The sequence below is a fragment of the Anolis sagrei genome, chromosome 5 (assembly GCF_037176765.1).
Source record: "Anolis sagrei isolate rAnoSag1 chromosome 5, rAnoSag1.mat, whole genome shotgun sequence".
Taxonomy (NCBI): domain Eukaryota; kingdom Metazoa; phylum Chordata; class Lepidosauria; order Squamata; family Dactyloidae; genus Anolis; species Anolis sagrei.
In genome coordinates, this window is record NC_090025.1 from 156,907,334 (window position 1) to 156,922,117 (window position 14,784).

General features: G+C 39.7%; 1 protein-coding gene across 6 annotated transcripts in view; it reads right to left on the reverse strand.

Annotated features, from left to right (window-relative positions):
* ANKS1B (ankyrin repeat and sterile alpha motif domain containing 1B) overlaps nt 1-14,784 on the reverse strand; it is a 396,936-nt gene that overhangs the window by 12,837 nt on the left and 369,315 nt on the right. For 4 of the 6 annotated variants that reach the window (XM_060777255.2, XM_067469138.1, XM_060777259.2 and 1 more), the window contains 3 exons: nt 8,907-8,978; nt 2,813-2,941; nt 1,457-1,528 (listed from right to left, as the gene is read on the reverse strand). In XM_060777255.2, coding sequence (XP_060633238.2) covers nt 1,457-1,528; nt 2,813-2,941; nt 8,907-8,978 — 273 coding nt within the window. The remainder of the gene's footprint in view (nt 1-1,456; nt 1,529-2,812; nt 2,942-8,906; nt 8,979-14,784) is intronic. The other 2 variants (XM_067469140.1, XM_067469141.1) reach the window with 1 other exon arrangement.

Consider the following 14,784-nt stretch of genomic DNA (forward strand, 5'->3'; position numbering starts at 1 on the left):
CTCCAGAAGGGGAAGGTTTTCTGCAATTTAGAAATCTGGCCAAGGTTCAGAACTCCCCATTGCAGAGTCTTCTGTTTTGCAGGACCTTGCCATGAGGGATAGGGGAGGGCCAACAAGAGCAGCCCTGCTTGCCTCCCCCTGCAGCTCTAAGCCACATCAGAGTTGGATGCCTGAAAAGGAGACAATTACAAGAAGTATATGCAGTACTGCCTCAGCTCCTAAGGGAATTTCCTGTTACTCCTTTCCCTCTGAAGGTAGCTGAGCCATGAAAAGCTTATCTAGAAGGTTTGGAGGCTCTCTTGTGTCTCTTGCATTTGGGACAAGGATATTAGAAATGTCCTTATGTTAAGAGGTTCCGCAATATAACGCGCAAGTGACAATTACATGATCAGACACCATACTTCTACAGACATCTCTCCATGCCTATATCTTCATATCTTTACCTATGGTAGCTGTCTTTGTTAATTATTATCGAAACCAACATCCATTTTACAACACAAGCTGTGGATCTGGCTGGTTCTTCTAAGCGTCAGCTGATGTGTTTCATCTGACATTGAGAGATGATAGTACTAGGCTTGGACCATATATGGTTTTGGAATTCAATATCCATCAAGGATGTGGGGATGGGAGGGAGATAGCTGGAAGAATGTCCATATATTTATTCTGCAGTTTCAAATTGGGCAGAAACAGACACTTCGATTTATTAAAATGTCCTAGGGACTTAAGTTACGCATTGAAAATTTAAGATGGCTTGCTAACCAAATTCAATAACAATTCACAGCAGTTCCTATCTCTAATTTTTGATGCCAGGAAATGGAGGTAAGGTTGACACAACCAACACCATTGTTGCTGAGTGAATGGTTGCCCTTTCTAGAGATATCTGAAGAACTGTTCTGCATTTTAAACATTGCACCTGATTCGCACATTTACTGTTTATCAGCATGCAGACTTTAGAAAAAACTAACATATTAGGATTGTTCTTGTTTTTGGTTACTATCAAGTCACACAGCAGCCAGTGGAGATTTCATTTGGGAACCATTAAGCTACTGGATGCTGCTGCTCTTATTGCCTTCATCCTAGGGATGCACTTTGTTATCCAAAAAAGCAGAAGTCATATGCTGCCATTTGGTTGGGCCATGTTGATGTTTACAGAATTTAATGGAGACGTGACATCTACTTTGCTTTTCACTGATTAATGCTCATTGAATTGACTTTGACTTATGGTGACCCTATGAATGGTCTCCAAGTCACCCTATCATCCACTTTAGCTCACTCAACCAAGTATTGAGATGTGTATACATTCCAATTCTTGTTATGCTATGTTTTAGCTTCCCCTTATTGAGACCGTTGCCTAGCCCATCTGCTCCTGGTTTAATATACAAACTAGGCAGGGTTACAGTTGAAAATGGCAATCATGATTATTACAGTGATAGAGAAACGTAATTGTTTCACTCACCCTCATTTTCGCACAGGCATCTTGCGTTGATTCTGTACCTCTTAACTCTTTTACCAGCATAGAACCTAAATACTTAAAGGAGAAACAAGGGATTTGTTTTCTGTAGTAATAATCCAATCAATCTTCAAAGTCAACTAAATATCTTTGACTTGGAACATTTACATTTTTTCTTCTTTTCCATGTGGACTTCTACATGTTCTATATAGAAACTACTAACACTATAAGCAAATATTGCAATTGTCCACCAGAATTCTACTGGGGCCTTATTTAAGCAGATTTATGTCTCTTGGAGTTAGAATTGTGCAGTTGCATAATATTCATATCCAGTAGTGGGCTCCTGTTGTATTACTAGGTAACAGAGCTGGCAAAGTGTGTGATGTGCATCAGTGCGTGATGTGCATCATGAGCAATGATTTGTGATGTGCACTGTGTGTAATGCATATCTATGCACAATGCACATCAGTGCCTGATGCACACTGATGCACACTGCACAACGGTATGCATGAAGGGAACTTTTACCGGTGTCCCTTTACATGTCTTCTTGAATTCAATAATGCATTTTCTTGGTACTTTTGCTATGTAGCTAGGCATAAGTAAAGTTACAGAGTGAAACAAGTCATGTAGGATTCCAAGTTTCCTTTAAAGTACAAAAACCACCATGAAAGTTCTCTTAAGAAAAGCTACATCAAAAGACAAAGTAGAGAATTTGTTTTAAAAATAAACATAACTGTCTGCATTAAAGAAATAACTTGTGAAGTATGCAATTCGTCCCCGTGACTGGCGGGGACAAGAGACAGGGCCTTCTCAGTGGTGGCTCCTCAGCTGTGTAACTTCCTCCCTAGCGATATTAGATCAGACCCAGACTCTTCCCTCTTGACCTTCCATAAAAAAGTGAAAACATGGCTATTTGAATAAGCCTTTGAAATCTAGTGCAATAGACAAAACACAGAATTATTTGAAATTGAATACTGGAACGGCTCAGATGATGATTTTGGACAACAAGGCTAATAGTGAAGGTATTGGTTTTATATATTGGTTTTATATGTTTTTAAAGGTCTTATTGCATGTAATTTTTAATTCTGTTTTAAATGTGGTTTTAAGTGTATATTGTTAAGGCATCAAATGGCTGCCTGGTTTAAGCCACCTTAATTCACCTTTGAGTTAGAGAAAGGTGGTACAGAAATATCGTAAATAAATAAATAAATAAATAAATGATTAGAGTACCTTGCAGGATATGAGATTTTTTGGTATGTAAAGTTACTTATCTACAGGGAAGGGAATATATGGATGCAGAATAAACAGTGGCTGGAATCCTGTTGGGTAGTTACAAATATGTAACAAGATTTGCACACTTACAAATGCTTTGTAATCACACGACTGGAAGATGAGTTTCTCTGGGTGATGCTGCCAGTACTGTACTGGCGTTGATGCTGTAGCTTCATTTGGAGGCCGTAAGGTAATCGATGGTTCACCCCAGTCTCCAGTCTGAAAATCAGAGATAGTCCAAATACCAAGTAAACTTAAGAGAAATTGACTTTTAAAAATACTTGTCTATGAATATATCCCATTTATATTAGTTACACATTATTCAGAGAGTTATTTAATTAATGCACCACTCTGAAGAATAAAATAACCAAAATACCATGTGGACAGTATTTCTTAATGCAGCACAACTTCTTATCTGATTTTTCTAGCAAGGAGCAAAATGTTTTAGTAAAACAGATAGTTTAAACCAGTGGTTCTCAACCTGTTGGTCCCCAGATGTTTTGACCTACAACTCCCAGAAATCCCAGCCAGTTTACCAACTGAAGGCCAAAACATCTGAGAGTTGAAGGCCAAAACATCTGAGGCCCCACAGGTTGAGAACCACTGGTTTAAATGGAAGTACTGCTTAGACAGTACTTTGCAGAAGCCACCCTTCCAGAAAATTCAGATAACAGGCCTAAAAGAGGGAAATTCAACTAAACTAGCAGCTTGACAATTCGCATGTTTGCTTTAGAGGAAGTCCCCATTACTTAAACATATACAGAACAATGAAAGTACTGTACATTTTTACTTTGAAATAAATTATGTATTTTCTCCCAAAAAAGTCTGGTTAGAATTGCACCTTAAGCCATCCTGTGAATAACTGGATTAGCATAAATCCCAATGAGTTTAATGGGACTGAAGTCAGCATAAACATAATTGGGAGCTGAGTATAAGCCTGTCAACTTAAACTGTCAGCAGCAATGTCAGAATTTCCTTGTAAGGAGGAAGGAGGAGGTATTGAAACTTATGAAACAACAATTGTATTTTGATAGTTAACCTTCAAAACCTATGTGCTGCATCACATTTCAAGATTAGTACTACAAAATAGTTGATTTAGTTCCAGTTAAAATTGCTATTTTTACTTACTGTTTTTCAATTACTACATTTTTAGCAAAGCCAAGCAAAAAGGTAACATAGAGGTATTAAAAAATTAATTACTGTTGGAAGTATATGAGCTAAATTCAGCCAAAGAAAGCACAATTTTATATCCCCACCTTGGACAGAGCAAACAAGACAAGTCTCGTACACCCATTTCCATGGGTCACACGGTAAAGACAAGACATGGGTTTGTACATATCTACAGAGACAAGCACAAGGTAAGCGGAAAGGCACTGAAACATAGTAACCTTCCAACGTGAAAACTGAAGCAGGATTGCAGAAAATGAGACAAGTGGAAACAACTTTGTGCCAGCATTACTGTCTTCAGTCCAAAGCTCAAAGTAATGCAATTCATGTTGTATGTTTAAGGGAATTTCAGATACATTTGGAATGGCCACTTACAACAATTGTTGGTGATAAGTCTTCAAGTCAACTCCAGCTCACGGCAGAGCTAGCACAGGAATCTCTTGCTAAAATATATTCAGAGGAAGTTTACCAGTGCCTCCCTCCAAGGCTGAAAGAGTGTGATTTGCAAAGGTCTTCCAGTGGTTTTCAATAGCTGGGCAGGGATTCAAACCTTGGTTTCTCAAAGCCCTATTTCAATCCAACACTCAAACCATTACATTATGCTAGCTCGGTCTAATGTTCTTTCTGAATGGAAGGTTTTTGGCAAGGATGGAGGCATCTGTCCTTCCTACGTTTTCCACAGATTATTTCTCTTTCCCATTGATTCTTGTTGCTAGGAAATGTGATTGTGGAACATCTATCTGTTGTGTAGGCAGTAATAATACAATACTATTTAACACAGCATTTGTATAGTGCCACAGAGTCTTATTGTATTATCTTCATGTAGCATTCATTAATCAAAATACTGAACAAGCAAAGCTTTTAGACATGGAGATATTAGATCAAAAATTTGGACCTGCAACTGGGTTGGTTCAAATGGACTTTGCTACCTCCTCAGAAATGCTACACAAATCTATCAGCAAGCATGGACTTTTTTGCAAATGGGAGTTTCATTCACAAGAAGTGTCTCCACCAGATTTTCAAAGATCAATTTTTGCTATACACCAGAGCAGACCCCATTCACCAAGGATATTTCATTTAACAGGGTCAATGTAGTGTAGTACTTGCATTAGACTGGAGCATCTATACAACACACACTTTAACCTGGGGTAAACTAATTAATCCAGCCTGACCCTGGGTTAAAAAAAATCACTGGCTAAGGTCCAAAATCTTCCAGGAACATTAGGACACTTTGCTGGTGTTTTGGCAGTTAGTACTTCCATCTCGGATCAACATGTGTGATCCAGGGTTAACAACAACCATAAAGCTCCCAAATGACACAAATTCACTCAGAAAGGAGAATTTTCTGTGATTTGGGGGGGGGGGGGGAATCAGGGTGCTGGGAGGGTAGGAAGGCACTGCGCATGACCAGCCCTGAACCAGCTTTGACATGACTGAGCTTTGTGGCCATTCTCCCACTGCCTTAAGGAGGCCTAGTGTAGACAAAATGCAGCTTTTAACTGCTATTTTTTATGTTGGTAAAAAATATTTTGTGGTTGTGTGGAAGAGCTCATAGTCATAAGGAAAAGGGGGTAGAGAAATCTACCCATCCAGATGCATCTGGCTAAATCTGGATTCATCTTTCTATTGGGCAATTCTATATTTTATGTATATAGTAAAGGAGGAGATAACAAGTGGGCCTTCAGAAGTTGGATGGTAACTTTAGTTATAGCCAGCATAGTCCACACTTAAGTCTCTATCTACTGCAAGTGCAAACCATGAGAGCTGCAGCCAAGTAATTTCTGCACTGCCACTCTTTTCTCACCCTTAATGTAACAGGTCTAATTTGCACATACATTGTTATTACTTACTAAAGATGAAAATTTCCAAATACCAAAAGTTACACAGTGGGTCAAGCAACTGACAGTATGCCACATGGCTACAGGATTGTTACCCATGACATTTTTAGCATACTTCACAGCCATTATCAGTCATATGTGGCAAGCATGCCTGCCACAAAATGCCAGCCATTCCTCAATTGATGACTGTGATTTTGGTTGAATGTCAAGTATGATCCAGTTCAAGGAAAAGCACTTTTAGGCACATATTTTAATCTCCCAAAGAAATCAATTGGTGTTAGAAAAACTTTACACATTATGCCCCTCAAAAGTTTATATTGTTTATAAGAAGGGCGATTTTAGTCTAATTGACAAGAAACATTAAAGTTTTTCAGTCTCATTACCCATTTACTTAATCTTATTAGTGTCACTCAGAGAAATGTGATTATACTCTGAAATTACACTTTCTTCACCAGAAAGCGCACTGTGTCAATGATGTTTTTAAGATGACAGAAAAACTGATATCGGCTTGTTCGAAAGCAGCCCTTCAAGTTACTTTTAACAAGATAAATATATCCTGCTTTTTTAAAAAAAGTATGCTGAGCACAACTTTAAACTTCAAGCTTCAGAAAATATTAAATTAATAAGGATTGTCAGGAAAACAGCATATCGTTGTTTTTTAAATCCCTGTTCAACCACCACAAACAATGGACACAATCCTGTGCCCTCTGCAGGCATCAAGATAATAATCTTCCAAAAAAAGTGTTTTCTTGCCCTTACCCAGCCAGCCATGTGGCAGGCTCACTTGACATTCATTGTTCTGAAGAGAGTGCCTAAATACAAATGAAGATGGATTCCTGCAGTGAGATGAGTTTGCATATTCTACATTTTTCACATTTTGCAAAAATAAATATGTGTATTTGCTTGAGTCGAATCTAATGCGCACTTCAATTTTCAAAACCTTGAACTCAAAAAAGTTTTGTTGTCAAATGTAATGTGCAACAGCAAAATATGCACTGTTTGCAATATTCCCATTACAGTTGCTGCCTGCTTAGAATTCTTTCTTTAAAAACAAGTGTGTAGGAACATCAAAGCTTTCAGCAATGGAAAAGAAAACCTTGGGGTGCATCTATGCTCCAGAATGAATCCACTTTAATTGCCTTGGTTCAATGCTATGGAGTTATGGCCTCCCACTACTATTTTGCAAAGTCTTGAGACTCCTCTGCCAAAGAGTGCTGATGACTCATCAAATCCCAGGATTGCATAGCATGGGCCATGGCCATTACATTAGAGATGACATCCTTCAAACAGAAGCTCCAGGTGCTCCTGAAGCAGCTGCCCCTTTTACTTTTGCTCAGCACTAAGATTACCCTATTGCGCGAATCTAAAGCGGACCCTAATTTTGGCAAGGTAATTAAGCCACAAAAAGTGAGCGTTAGATTCAAGTAAATACTGTAAATGATATCTCTCCAAACTAATATGTATGTATAGTGTATATATTTTTGTGGAAATCACATTTCATTTAGCTCAGAATGAATGGTAATGGCCGTTCAAATATTTTTGGCTTTTCAAACATCAGCCCTAGCCATCAGCCACCAGCATAATCAATGGTAAGAGCTGCTACTAAAAAGCAGCTGAAAAATGTATTATTGAAGGCTTTCATGGCCGGAATCACTGGGTTGTTGTAAGTTTTTTGGGCTGTGTGGCCATGTTCCAGAAGCATTCTCTCCTGACGTTTCAACTGCATCTATGGCAGGCATCCTCAGAGGTTGTGAGGTCTGTTGGAAACCATTTTCATGGTTTCTTCCTTTCTGTTGAAATTATCTACATGCTTGTGGATTTCAAAGAACAAAATCTGGCTACCGGTATTAAAAAATTCTAAAATCGTAACAGTTAATGAAGAATAACACTCAAAAACAGGGGACCTCCAGACAAGAAACAACCAGGGACAGCTAATCACCTCTCAACAAAGGATTCCCCCAGGCAGTAAGAAGCCAGACTTGAAATTGCCAGGCCATTAAATGCTAATCAAGATGGCTAATTAAATCATTCACACCTACCTCCAACAGATAAGGGTTCTTTCTCCCACCCTGGACATTCCACAGATATATAAACCCCATTTTCCAAGTTTCCAACGGACCCCACAACCTCTGAGGGTGGCTGGCACAGATGCAGGCAAAACGTCAGGGGAGAATGCTTCTGGAAAATGAGCATAAATCCCCAAAAATAACAACCCACATGTGAAAAAATTGGACAGTTTTATAAGTTCCCTATCTAGTAGACTACGTAATTGAGTAGTAGTAATTGAGTAGAACAAGGTTTCTTGGTGCCTCTGAAACGTAGCTAAGTGATAGTTGATATAGGATTCAATCAATACATCAACTGATCAAACCTGCCATAAAGTCAAACTGCTCCATAGTTACAAAGTGGAAAGGAGAAAAGGTGTTTGCAACTTTTTTCTTCCTGATTTCCCTTAAAAATATTTTTTTCCCAATAAAAATATTTGGCCTGGTTTGGGGCGGTGCAAAATCTTTCCTCATGTTCACGATTGTGTGGCATTAGGCTAGCAAGATTTTTGAACATAGTTTATCCAACCATATTGCCAATAAATCTTGCCAAGTTCTGCTACTGAAAGGAGAGCCGTGACAGCAGTGCCCTTCCATTGCTGTGAAAACTACCTTGGTGCCTGCTCTTGCTTCTGATGGCAGAAAGGTGATTCCTCCTGCGAACTCAAGATTGGGCCTTCCTTTCAGAAATGGAGAGTGAATCTGCCCTGGGAGGCCATACTAGATGGTTTAGAAGTAGCAACATACTCTAAGACACCAGGGTCTCTTTTTGTCACTGAAGGAAAAAGGCACAAATCAGAGTGAAATTGCAGAATGTTTGCAATTTGCACTTATTCTATTTGGAGGTAAACAGACACAACCGCCTAAAACAAAAGTTGAAATAAAGATAAAGCCATTAAAATTTGACTTTGAAACTTTAAAAACGCATCCACTTTACACACAACCAAGACACTTATTGCACGCTATGAAAACAAAAGTATAAAACACATATATACAGTCCCGGAAAGTACTGGATGTTACACATTGCTTTTTGAAGTTTAAAAGCATAGGACCTGCATTAAGTCTTAACAACACCAAGGCAGCACATGGAACAGCAATACAGGGACAACGTAGCCATTTATTGAAAAGTCTTACATTATGAACCTGATGGACTGCTGTGTAAGGATATCCTGCATTCTGGTTGGTCCAAATCTCACAGACTGACGACTGCCAATACAAACAGAAAGCTATATCTCATCTTATATATATTGAAGTGCCACAAATACCCCCAAGCCCAGGAAGAATAAGCATTAGGTGGAGTGACGTTAGTACAAGATATGACAGCAGGATTTGAGAAGAAGGAATTATTTTAAATTGGCAGCAGCTGTGAACGCCTTCTTTCATATATATATTTGCTGACAACACAAATGTTGAGCTTACAGAAGAAAACAACTCAAGCATTTCAGAATTTGAGATCTATGCAGAATAATAAAACCACTCTATGATTATGAAATAGAACTAAAATGGCAGCAAATGAAAAATGTGCATCTTTCCATCATACCTCAGCCATTAATTTGCATTTTATACCTCAAAATATTTGCAGTGTAGACTTATATAGAGAAAAAAATGCTAAAACAAACATAAGCTTGAGCATAATCAAATAAGTGCTGCTACTGAGCAAGAAGCACTAACATCAATGGTATGTGCACATAACACTTGGGAGATACTAACTGTAGTCTACTGAGCCTACATACTGGATGGATAGCCTTGAGAAATTTCAATGGGACGAGCACAGAAGGAGAGCAAAGGGCTCAGGGGATGATCAATACTTTTAAAACCCCACACTGGCTGGAGCAATCAGAAAATAATGGCTTGAATTCATCTAAAGTTACATAGCCATACTGAATTGTATCCACAAACCTGCAATTCAACAGTATAAAAACTGATAAGAGATCATAACAGTTCCCCAATGCAGACTTAATGGGCAGCAGCTGCTGTGAGCCACATGGATCCATTCTCCTGTCAATCAGGATCCAGCAGACTGAAATCCCAGCCCCCTCCAGTGTGACAAGGAATTGCAACAGGGATCATGCTTACGACTGTCACACTGAAGCTCACTTGCTGGACAGGGCTGGAAACATCCGTTTGTTGTGTCCTAGCAAAAGAAACATACTGTATGCTTGGAAATACAAAAGATAGCCTGTGGAGCAAACTTTGCTATACAATGACAGCAAAAGAAACAAGAAAAGCAAAGTTATATCATCTGACATGACACCTGGTATAGATTCCTTCCTTTGCACACCACAAGCAAATCCAAGATAATAGCTCATAGTAGCCAAACAACTAAAATAATCCCCATAAAGAGTTGTTACCCACCGTTTTTGTCTGAGCAGGCAACAATAAAAGGCTTTGAACATATGAGAAATGCAACTACAGTCTCTGGAGTAGCTAGCAATTAATACATCAATAGCTTAACCACAGTATGCAGAGCATAGCCAACAGTTAAGACAAGCAGCAGGAATTTAATATTGGTGTCTAAATACAGCCTGTTTTCAAAGAGACACAGTTTCCTGCAAGAAAATCACTATTTCCGTAAGTTTTTTTCTGTGAAATCTAGATGCCTCACACTGTATGACAAGCCAGATCACTGCTAAAATTTGAAGGACTGGCCGCTGAGGCTGTTTTTCTCCAGAAAGTGCAGGAAAAAAGTACCTTCAGTTCAGTCTTAAGTACTGGTACCACAGCAAGTAGCTACTGTGGCAACAAATGGTCACAATCAATTATATTGTTTTTCAAATGTAAACAAAATCAGATCATTGGTAACTTTATGCTGACTATAAGATTGAAGGATGCTGTTAATCCTTCCCCAAAATATAAGGCTCCATATTGGCTGTTTCTCAGTATGGTAGTGGTAATGGTAGTGGTGGTGGGGGGTCATAACACCTTCAGTATATATATGGAAAACAATGTGCGCTAATTTTACAAATCAGTTATATGCCTCCTGGATATGAAGAGCCCAAAATGGCAAGAAGACAAAGGGGTGGAAAACAGAAATTACCAAACATTCCAGGTAAAGAAAACTTCCCTCTTAATATATAGTGGATATGACTTTGTCCTTTATTTGTTGTGGAATAATGGATACTCTTCCAATTGTACAGACCAAATAAGTTGATAGGACTTTTGGAGAGGTACAAACTATCATACGTGTATTGGATGCCTAGGTAAAACATGAAAGAGTTCCCTGATATCTAAATGAGGAAGTTATAAGAACCCCCTCTAGATTTTACAGAATTAGACAACTATGTGCCACTTTCCAATGTTTCATTATTGGGTAAGGTATTAGAGTGAATTAACTACCCAGTTCCAGGGCTTTCTGGAAGAGAACCATTATCTAGATCCATTTCAACTGTGTTTTGGGCCTGGCTATGGCCTACGCCAGCAAGTGGACAGAGGAAAGTGTTCCTGTTGATTCTAGTAGACCTCCAAGCAGCTTCTGATACCATCCACCATGTTATCTTTCAGGGTTGTCCTACTGGAATCGGTCTTAAAAACATAGTAGTTCTGTTTCTTCCTGAAGGCTAACCTGTGGATACCCTCAGAGTTCAGTTTTGTCCCTCATACTATTTAACATAATTAAAATGTTCCCTGGGAGCCCCCAGTGGCACAGTGGGTTAAACCGCTGACTGCTGAACATGTTAACTGAAAGATTGCAGGTTCAAATCCGGGGAGCGGGAAGAGCTCCCATTGTTAGACCCAGCTTCTGCCAACCTAGCAGTTCGAAAACATGCAAATGTGAAGATCAATAGGTACTACTTGTGCAGGAAGCTAACAGCACTACATGCAGTCATGCTGGCCACATGGCCTTGGAGGTGTCTACGCACAAGACTGGCTCTTTGGCTTAGAAATGGAGATGTACACCAACCCCCAGAGTCAGACACAACTGGACTTAATGTCAGGGGAAAACCTTTACCTAACCCTTTTACTAAAATATCCCCCACTGAGAGACACCATTTGAAGTTTTCCGATTTTGTACCATCTGTATTCAGATACAACTCAGTTCTATTATTTCTTTCTTTTTCAATCCAAGGGAGTTGTCTCTGTTCTAAATTAGTGCCTGCCATAATTTGATGGACAGAATGAGGATGAACAAATTGAAATTCAGACAAGACAGAGGTGCTCCTGGTCAGTTAAAACACCAGATCAGTGAATAGGTTTTGAGCCTGTGCTGAATGAGGTTACAATTCTACTGGAGATGCATGTTCGCAGCTTGAGTATACTCCTGGATCTAACTCAGAAGTTCACATTCCAGTGATGGTGAAGGATAAATTTGTATAATTAAGGATTGTGTATCAATTACACCTATTTTAGAGATATTAGATTTGATCATGGTGACACACGTCTCATTTGGAATACTCTAATGTGTTCTAATGTGCTTTTGAAGTATGCCTAAAACCCTTAGCTGGAGGTACAACTGAATTGTTAACTGGGGATGCCTTCAGGGAGTGAGCAATTCCCACATGGCAACAGATCCACTGGCTACCAATCTCTTTATTGGTACAATTCAGAGTTATACCCTGTATGGTCCTGGTCCTTACTATCTGAAAGTCCCTAGTCTCCCATATGAATCTGCCTATCTTTTGAGATCTTAAGAGCAGAGCTTTCCAAACATTTCATGTTGGTGACACACCTTTTTAGACATGCAGCATTTTGTAACACTATAATTCAGGTTTACTAACAAACCAGAGGATAAAACAACCCCTTATAAGAGATACGGACACATAAGTAGAGGTTTTCCGCGACTAAGTCCAGTCATATCTGACTCTGGGGGTTGGTGCTCATCTCCATTTCTAAGCCGAAGAGCCAGCATTGTCTGTGGACACCTATTAGGTCATGTGGCCAGCATGACTGCATGGAGTGCCGTTACCTTCCTGTCAGAACAGTACCTATTGATTTACTCACATTTGCATGTTTTCAAACTGCTAGGTTGGCAGAAGCTGAGGCTAACAGCAGGTGCTCACCCTGCTCCCTGGGGTGAGCAGCTCAGCAGTTTAACCCACTGCATCACTGAGGGCTCCTAGACACATACACAAATTTTAATAATGAAATGTATGGGGGCACGACATATCTTTTATTTATATTTTTAAAAAATATATGATTTATTGCTTACATCACATATACTCCTAAGTTTCTCATTACATTAATATGACATACCTACACATTTCAATCAAAACATTAATGTCTCCTGATATGCAGTTTGGAAAGCTCTGTCTTAGAGGGATGTCTTTCCTACTACCCTCACAGATACATCTGGTGAAAACATAGGAGGTGGCCTTCCAGGTGGTTTCTCCCAGACTCTAGAAATTCCTTCCTAGAGAGTTCACACTGGCATCTGCTCTGCTGTCTTCTTGTAGGCACAGGAAGACTTTTTTTTGTTTTGGCAAACCTTCAAAACAAATCAATTTTCTGTCAGCCCAGCTAGCATGGCTAATGATGAGATTGTAGGAGTTATCAGCTGAGAATACACATCAGGGTATACAGAGTGCAATGCTGCATATGTGCAGCTCAGTGATTCCTCCATTACCTCCATGGTGTTTGCTTTGGTGTTTCTGTGTGTTGTCTGGTTATTGTGTTAGGAGTGAATGTTTAGCTCTCTGGACAAGATCTGGGGGGGGGGGGGGGAGACACATAAACCTGTTTAACCCTTAATAATTATATGTCTCCAGCAGGATTCCATGCACTGTCCAAAATCTGGATGGAGCATAGATCTCCCCCATTCCCTGACCCATCTTCTGTTTTTCAACCAACATACTTACACTACTTGCATTTGAAGAAGAATGTTTTGGAAATACAAAGAAGAAATACCCTGCCTATCTTTTAGGATGCTTCCTACTATAGTCAGTAATCTCAAGACTTTTGTAAACATTTTGAAAGACTTTGAAATATTCCTAAAGAAGACGTGATAAGAGTTCTGAGGATAATTTCTAGTGACTGTATTCATGCCTAAGGCTTATTTAACATTTTGTTCTATGTCTGTTAATGTTTCACTGGACAGGAAATTGAGACATGGCATGGCAAAAGGCCAGAACTGTATAGATTAAAAAGTTTTAGAGGTTACCTGTCATTTTTGATACTCAGGAAGATTATACTGAATATATGCACGAGGCTGCTCTGCAATCGTGTCAGAAGTTGGAACTGTGCTTTTTCTTTAGAATTTAGAAAGTTGCATGTGAAGGTGAAGCGCAAAATGAAACCTGCTATAATATTAAATGCATGGATGTATTTAATATCATAGGAAAGAGTGAAGCCGACATGAGCTTGTAAAGTGGCCATCAGCAGTCATCCGTCCAGGTACGAGAAAATGACAATGCTGTGTTTTTTGCAGGTACGCAAAAACCACCGTCATGCCACCATCATGCCCATTGTGAAGATTCAAGGAGTTGTGACAGGCCAAAGGGGAGGACTGTGAGCTGGTAAGTTTGGTGAAGGATCTTGAAGGACAGGAACTGCCGATGCACTGGAAGCACACTGATATGGAAGTAGGCATTGCAGAGACAGATGGTGGTGAATCAATCCCCTCCTTGAGCAGGGGTAGGATGGACAATACCATCACCAGTCAGAACCTCTTTGGGATGGTAACATATTTAGAGAAGGCTCTTGAATCTTCCTCCAATGGAACAGGTTGGATAGCTCCCTTAGACAAGAGAGAGTGCCCTTCATCAACTATGGCCTTTGAGGTCCAAGTGTTGAGGACCTTTCCCGTCAGGGAGAGTTCTCCGAACTCTAAGGTATAGCCTCTTTGGACAATGTCAGTAACCCATGCATCTGAGGTGATGTTTACCCAGGCATCAACATAGCCTGTGAAGCAGTCAGCAAATTGAAGCATCTTAAGGTTGGCAGGTGCTGTCGAGTATGAGGTGCTTGGTAGATGTTAGATGGGTGGTAGGCTGGGTGTGGAGGTGGTAGCGGTAAGCAATGAAAAGACAGAATTGTGCACACTGTCAAACTCTCAGTTTGCCCTGGTTGATGGCCAGTC